The following is an 8,641-nucleotide window of genomic DNA, read 5'->3' on the forward strand; positions in this document are numbered from 1 at the left end:
ATGTATTCACCCATTGTGAATATCCAAGAATTCAAAGTGAAATTCAAGTGAACAAATATCGAGTTGAATTAATGTTGNGGGGAGGGGCTCCGCTGGGGTCATCCGTGAAGGTGCCCTAAAAATCTCCCTCTGGTGCATTATTACAGAAAACAAAGCATTGTTTCTCTTGAAAAAGAGATTTTTAATCTCAATGAGACCTATCCTGGTTAAATAAAGGTAAAATTAAATTGTTAGAGGTCACTTTTTCTATAGCCTTCAAACTTAGAGCTTTTGTCAATGTTACGGAGTACTTTGATGTAGAATGCAGACTCATACTGCACTGAAATACACACTGAACCAGTGATTAATAGGTGCCCTAAAACGTCCTCACTGGAACGTAATTAATGATAACTCACAACATTGTTAGAGGTCACTCAAACTTAGAGCTTTTCTCAATGTTACAAAGTACTTTGATGTTGAATGCAGACTCATACTGCACTGAAACAGTGATTATATAACAATAAGTGTTGTTCATCTAATAGGTCTCAATCTTCCAGTACTGCATTAGCATGTTAACACAACAAACGTTGAACGCCGATGAGATGTGGTGCATTTAGTTTTATGTGTGAACCTACTTGGCGATGATTGTGATTCTGATTGTAAAAATGTGTTTACTCTCCCTCCGCAGACAGAGAGTCCCACGCTCCGAACATGTTCTCCCCCCGCTCAAAGACCTGGACCTTCCCCAACCTGAAGACCGCCGCCGGGCCTGCAGAGGTCTACCTCGCTGTGGAGGAGGAGGAAGAGGAGGAGGAGAGCTTCGGGTCTCCCTTCAGAGCGGTACGATGAAGATCAACTCCCTGTTCCTCACTTACACTCTACACTCCTCCCTCTCCTCCCCCTCTGACCTTCCACTTCTTCCTTCTCCTCCCCTGTCAGTCCCGCCCCATCCCTATCTGCCTTTCTCCTCCCCCTCCTTCTTTTTCTCTTCCTCCCTGTTATAAGATTTCTCTCTCCTCTCCTTATGTTAGGAAAATATCACTCGAGACCAGGTTGAGAATCAATGATCAGGTACTCATTTATTCTTGCAAGAAGGAGCAGAGTTAAATCCCATACAAAGGATAGGGTTGAACTCACACACATGCGGTATGTTGCTGTCTTCTGGACTTCCTTCACGCCTCATAGAAATGAGATATGTAGGAGACAACAAGTATGTGTCTGTGTCCTCATAAAGATCAACAACCTGAAATGCCCTGCCTCCTCCTATCAGGAAGAGGCAGCTGCAATGTCGTACACAGTTCAGAGCCACACATGATATCAGTGCATTCAAACAAACCCAAAGTGGAGGCAACAGTATTTTCTCCAACACTATGTTGTCCTTTTAGACGTTTAATAATATCCAACTATTCAAATCCATCATATTGAAAGAATAGGCCTTCACCAAAGCATGTTGACAAAGCTAGTAACTACAGCAAAATACCTTTAAAATCCAAGTCAATTCACTTAAATATGTATTGTGATAATGTCCCACACAGCTAGTCTACAGTGATGTCACAGGGATTTCAGGCAGCAGCTAGGTGAAGGTTAAGTACCTAAATGCACTTGTTAATCCATTTGCTATGACTACAACTTCCTCGTGGAACAACAACGTTTTATTTTCTGTTTGTTTAATATAGAACTCCACCCCCCTCTTATCTCCTCACCTCCACCCCCCTCTTCTTTTGCCTCTCTCTCCCTCCCTCCTCCCTTTCTCAAGATGTAGTGATAAACTAAGGGTTGAAAAAGGTTTATTACACCTAATGTCTTTAGACCTTCAAAAAGGGAAACTCTCAAAATCCAACTTTAACCAAGAACAAAATGAAAGATACCTCAGGGGGGGTCTGTCCATCATGTGTATCCCTTGGAAAGTAAAAAAGCAAAGTGATGGAAAATACAAATACTATGTTCTAGTCATATAGTTATAGACTTGATCTAGTTGTGTTTGGTCTATTCTTGTTGAAAAGCGTCTGTGCAGGACTATCTGGGTCACTCAGACTGCAAATACTTTGCAGTGGAGTCGAGATACATTTTTAAATCTGCACTCACATCTTACATAATGTAAAAACACAGAGCCACAAATTATTAATCCGCTGAATATTAAAGATTCACCATCGGATGATTTATGTAACCCACTTTAATTTTTTTGCACCTTAAGGCGTTACATAACTGGAAACACATGACCTAAAAGGCGTTCAAAGATCCAAAGGCTTTCCTGTCACACACAGAATCTACAGCAGTGGTCGCCAACCAGTCGATCGCGATCGACCGGTCGATTGCGAGTGGGGTGCGGGTAGATCGCGGACCGTTAAAAAAAAAGTAACAAAAGAAATAAAAATAAAATAAAAATAATAATGTTTGAAAAATACGTTTTTAGATGTAAACCTATCATCCACCACCCCGTTAGCAGGTGCCACTTGATTGACGTATATTTGAGACACCTCAATAATATAATACATTAACCGTGCTTTACGTGAACCTCATCATGACACAAGAGAGGACGTCAGGACTGCAATTTCCCGTGTTCAGTGAATGCAACAGAGGCAAGTCACCAGACCAATCAGAGAGTTGCATGGAAATACACGTGTGCTTGTGTCATTCCAGCTCGGCTCTGTGTATAGCGCATTTACTGTGATAGAGAGAGAGAGAGAGGGAGAGAGAGAGAGAGAGAGGGACCGGTGCTAGCGGGGACCGTGATGTTAGCATCTGGTTAGCCAGCTGCACTAACGGACATAAGGAGCTGTTTCCACAACAAGCTGGAGGAGAGTCAGACAGAGGGGCTCAGGTGAGCTAAAGGACTCTCTGAGTGTTTAGAACGGTTTTGTCACAAATTATTCAAAAGATTATTTCCGCGGCACACCTTCATATGACACCTTCATATGATCATTATAGTTATACAAACAATAAGAGAATAAATGAAAAACAGGTATGAAATACTATATGGCAGTAAAACAAGAATACAGTTTAAAAGGGGAGTGATTTGTAAAATATCCATAAAGAAAAAGAACATCTGTTTACAGTTCTGTTTCAAATGGGTGCTGAGAGAGGTATCCAGAGATATCTTAATGTTGCTCTCAAAGTTCACCAGATTGATGCTTTTAACTTCAATATTTAAAAAAAAATCTTCCTGGGGGAGCATCCCCCCGGACCCCTCTAGAGGAGGTGAGGTCCACCCCACACTCATAAAAAATAGCACTTTACCCCTGCCTATATGCCGTGAGCTGGGCCTTCATTGTAACAGTAATTCAGATGCAATTAGTCGATATAAAAGGCCTCAAATTGGAGCACTGTCTGGGCCGTCTTTTTCACTCAATTCTGCAATAGGTAGATCTCGCCTTTCGCCTAGGCCGAGGTCGGTGATCTTGGGCTTAAAAAGGTTGGTGACCACTGCTGTAATAGAATCTCGCTTTCACTGTTTGCTGAAAAATTGATGGAAAGTCCAGTAAATATAAATCAGCGTTGTTTGTAAAATAAGGCTATATGAATCAATATTATCACGAACATTGTTGTTATTTTCCCGTGCAAAAAAATTGTACATAGCAATTACAACTACTGTATTTCCAACATAAATGCAAAGAACAACATTGCTTAGATGTTAACCTCCAAGGTCTGAAGCAAAATCAGCCCCCTCCCTTTCTTCAAAGGACTAAAGCTCAGGCACATTTTACATTTAGCTAACCATAAGCAAACCACATGAATACTACACTACAGCAGAAAGATTAGAGCAGAATGTGATTTGTTTTTGAATTCTTACGTGACTGCCAAATATTAAAATATGTTTAATGGCGTGGGGATCATCATCATAAGATGACAGGTCTTTGTGTCGCTGTGTCCTCTGAGATTCTGCTGCAGACATGCTGGGAATCTGTCTGCAAACCACACCTCTGGCTGGTGAATTACAGGTGCAAGCATGTGTTAAAGGAAAATAATGAACACAATGTACCTCCCTCATTCCAATGAAAACGCATCATGTGCTGGAAGGTCAATTACTGCATTTAGCAAATGAATATTACGGCAGCATGCCGATGACATGGGTGAATGTAAGGTTATATGATCGCAAATAAAACAGTAATTTGCTGATTGCTTGCTTAGTAAACACTTTCGATGGCCAAAGCATGCAGAGACAAGTTCCCTGATTGCTTATTGATCATGAATGAGTACCTCAGTGAGAGGAGATCAGCTCAAGGTTACAAGGTCAGTCAAACAGTCTGCTAGGCCTGGGACAAATCTGTTATAAATGCTTTACGATGTTCATCAAAAACAGATGTGTTATTGACTTAATCTAAGGCACTTCTTTTTTATTATTTGTATTATTATTATTTCTGTTTTTATGTAGCCACACTATACTGTAGGATAACATGGATATTTTAAAGGGGTCTCTTCTTTCAGCTAATTTAGATTTTTCATTCAGTTCTGTTGATGTTCATTGTCACTGCTCTCAAAAATGTCGTTTTCAGCGGCAACCTACCGAATGCTGGCAATACGGCACAAAACGAGGGACAGACAAAATGAGAGACTAAGGAGCCTGATCATTTATTTTGAAGAAGGTAGAGAGTGAACCAGAGTCAGGAGGAGGGACAATATTGGGGGATTTAGGGATCTTTCTCCATTTTTGCAGACAACTATGACTTGAATTCAACTAAGGGTAACTCTTTCTAGTTTGTCAGGCCTGAGATTTCAAGAAAGCAGCACTGGTTACCAAATAAATTGGCGATCAAACTTTATTAAGTAACCGCAACATCATGAGGGAAAATAAATGTCTCTAGAAAATGTGTTTTTATTATTCTAACTATTTAGTTTGGGATGGTGGGGTATTTATTCATGTAAACTTACTCTAAGATGACACTGCCAAATAAGTAGTTTAATTTTAAATATTACCCCTTATTTTCATCTGCTCCTCTTCAATAAAGTCAATACAGACCATTTCAAAGCTCAAATGTAATCATTTTAAATATGTTTACTATCCTGCCTTCTAGCTCTGTCTCTCACAGTTCCATTCATTTCATTTTCATAAAGGTACCATAAACGGTGGAATGGTAAATAGTGACTGTGAGTGCCAGAGCACCCTGGCACAAACTGTCTGTTTGTAAACTCTGAGCGCTGTTGGATCTTGTGGTTTGGATCTTCTGAGCAGTCAATCCAATGTGTGACATTTACTATTTTGCCATACATAAAATGTTTTGCTAGTTTAATAGCTTAGATTTTTCTCTAAATCCCGAGGTTTGCTATAGCCTATGCTTTTAAATCATTTTCATAAGCATATGGTTTCAGGCTATGTCTCATAATCATGTCTTTCATTATCATTTGTTATCATTTGTTATGATACATATTTATAGGAGTGTTTTTCTTTTATTGGTTTAAACTCAACCATTAGTAAATGAATGTAGAAATGAAATGCTCTGTTTCCTACAACACTCTCATTTTAGTGTAAGCCTGAGATTGGATAATAAACCAAAAGTATCCAAAGGTCCAGTTCCTAAAAAATCTAAATTAACGTTATTTTATGCTGTACATGGTGTTGTGTGTTGATACTGATTCACTTAAAGAGGTACACACACAGAAAGTGTATAAGAGGGGTAGCATGTCTGCTGAGATGGCTTGCACTGTTCAGAATAGATAAGCGTCTTTTGAAGAGAATAAGGGAGTGTCTTGTGTTATAATCTGTAGGTTCTTAGAGAAAAGGCAAATGAGTGGAGGATTGTAAACCATATTTCAAAGAAAGTGAGTAAGATAAAAACTTCTCAACATTCCTTAGCTCTGCCCTGTTCCCCAACTGTGAGTATCAATCATTCTCTAATATTCCCAGCATGTCTTCATGGTCTCTCTGTTCAGGCCCTAGAGCCCGGCTTATGGCATCCTTTAGATCTTCCCCCTCTTTCATGTGAATGCACACTCCGACTTCGACATTTCCGCCTAGCATTAAGATTTAGGGTTTACTTTGACTTGCAGAATATCGGCTTCTGTTGTGCTTAATAATGATGTGCCTCACATTTCAGACATCATTGGTATACAATTAACCATAGAATGAGCAGCAAAGGAATTCCGATAAAAAAAACATATTTAGGATAAAGCATGTCTGAACTCTTTTTGAAGAAGACTCACGTTGAAGAAGTTAAAAAAAAAAATTGTTATATGTTTTATTTTGTTTTAATCATTCAAACTAAAGGGATAACATATCATGCCTTATTTTATGTATTTGTAATAAAATATTCATGAGGCTTCTTGACACTATGAGTTTACTTTAATCATGAAGAAAGAAAGGTAGATGCCTTATTGAGTTGTACTGTATTTAGTCTACAAATTGTTGCACTAATTATGGTATCCCTATTAATAGCCAGCCACTTAATTGGACACCATTCTATCCTAAGTATCTGCAGTTTTATCTTTTATGTCCTGGGCTTCAACTTCAAGCCCTTTGTGTAGCAACTATTTATTCTTCATTGGGGTTGTACAAAATGTTTCACATTTAAAGTTCAAGTTTGATGTTCATTGTAATGTAAGTGGATCTAGTTTTATGTTTCATTTAATTTCAGTGAAGGCTGAAACATTTTTAAAGGCTCCCTATTATACTGTTTTTCCTCAATATATTATAGATCTTAGATATATACAAAACATGTCTCTGAAGTGTTTGGCTCGAAATACCAAACAGATTGTGCATTGTAGCATCCCATAAACCCCTCTGTATCAGCCCTGTTTCAAAAGTGCTGATTCTCTGTCTGTTACTTTAGAAGAAAATAAAGAGCCACTCCCAACGCCCCTCTGCGAGATATTATGTTAAAAAAACAGACACAATGGTGCTCTAGGAGGAGATGCAGGTGATGAGGTGGGCGGGTGTTACCTTGGTTGGTTATTGGCTAATGGTTACACAAGCCAAAAAAACATTATGACATCACAAAGTGGCGCAAATCTGATCAGCTCATTTTCAGACAGGTTTTTATATAAATGGATCAGGACAAAAAGTGAGCAAATCTTTTTTCCTGAAACTTTCAGAATCGGTTTACACAGAGGGGACACACTTTATGTATAAAATACATGAAAAAGTGGATTTTGCATAATAGATGACCTTTAAGCCAATGGCACATACAGTAGCGTAATGAAATACAGTATTCCCAATGGACCTGTTTCTGAGAGAAATCACATTGACATACCACTAATTTGTTTTTCCAAAGTTATGGCAGTCATTTCTTCTAATGAGGAAAGTGCTACATGTTTTCACCATAACACTGTACAGGTGCAACCTGATCCCACCAGAATGCGTGACTCCACCACGACTCCTTAACACAGCATTGCGTGGTGGAGTCACGCACTCTGCTACATTTACGTGTCTGCACCACGCAAACAACGCCAATGTAAAGTGAAGGCTCCTTTGTCGTGGTGCACACACGCATTTCTACAACGTCCAGCAGTGAGCTTTTATTCTATAAAACGTTTTTAAAATCTACTTTATAGCTTATTCACGGGAGGCTTCTTTTATTTTATTTGTATTCATAATAATTTGTATTTTTCGTCAGAATGTGTTATGGCAACCCTGTCTCCTAAAAATCACGTTCCCACAGAACTAAACTATAGGTTACTTACGTAACCCCAGTTCTCAGAGTAACATGAAGTGAGATGTCTCACTATGGGATGCGCCTCATCGCGGAGCAAACAGAAGCATCAATCTCATTACGCCAATCCTGATTGGCTGCGTGATCTTGACGTCAGCGTCAGGGAATCCCCCCCTATAAGTAGCTTGCGCTACGCCGCATGCGTCATTCAATATAAGCACTCTTCTCGTTCACCATAGGCAGGAGGGCCGTCCTGGTAGACATTCTACTTCATGTACTCGTGAGAACTGGGGTTACGTAAGTCACCTATGTAGTTTCTCATTCATAACACTTCCGTTCGATGTCTCACTATGGGATTGTACGCTCCGTATGCCACGACACGTCATATCTCGAAGTCCACCAAGACCAACAGAACTTACAGTTAGGAGCTCTATCAGCCAGGGCCGCACTGCTGGGCCCACTGGGAGGCAGATCCGACGTCTAATCTGTAAAAGGGACAAAAGTGAGCGCGGGACCAGCTCGCTGCTGCACCAATGTTTTGGATTGGAACACCCCTGAACAAGCCAGGATGTAGCGACACGGTCGATGCGATGAGCCAGCACGCGCACGACCCGAAGCTGGGTGTACGGCTGTCCAGACCGCTGACTCGTGTAGCCCGGACATCGCAATTTGCCTTTTTGTTATCCACGTAGTTATTGCCGATTGTGCATCTCGGGTTCCAGGCTTGCCCTTGACTCTAGCGGTTACTCCGTGCAGGACACAAATGGGCGCTCTCCCTGGCGAGTGTCCTGTGTATGACTACCTCTTTTTGATCTGATGGTTATCGAACTCTACTATGGGAGCTGTATGCACGTTCTTGGGGATTGGCTTGGACACTTGGCTAGACTTTCGCGATGCTGAGTTCTCCGGCTCGCGGGGCCACTAACGCGGGGGGCTACAATACAGGAATAGTTGACCGGATCCATCGATGATGCAGTGGGAGGTGTTTATGAATGATGAGGACGTATACTTTAGCTCAATCCTTCCCGTTATGGAATCATACATAGATGTCTCAGAGGGTTAGGGGTCTTCAGCATAGA

At 40.5% G+C, this 8,641-nt stretch overlaps 1 protein-coding gene across 1 annotated transcript in view; it reads right to left on the bottom strand.

The window, feature by feature from the left end:
* Positions 1-8,621: 8,621 nt before the first annotated feature.
* The window catches only part of LOC104942270 (nck-associated protein 5-like), a 17,519-nt gene continuing 17,499 nt past the window's right edge, over positions 8,622-8,641 (bottom strand). The window contains exon 5 of the mRNA XM_010767476.1: positions 8,622-8,629. Within this exon, the coding sequence (XP_010765778.1) occupies positions 8,622-8,629 (8 nt within the window). The remainder of the gene's footprint in view (positions 8,630-8,641) is intronic.

Source organism: Notothenia coriiceps, unplaced genomic scaffold (assembly GCF_000735185.1).
Source record: "Notothenia coriiceps isolate Sejong01 unplaced genomic scaffold, NC01 NC01_scaffold00004413, whole genome shotgun sequence".
Lineage (NCBI taxonomy): Eukaryota > Metazoa > Chordata > Actinopteri > Perciformes > Nototheniidae > Notothenia > Notothenia coriiceps.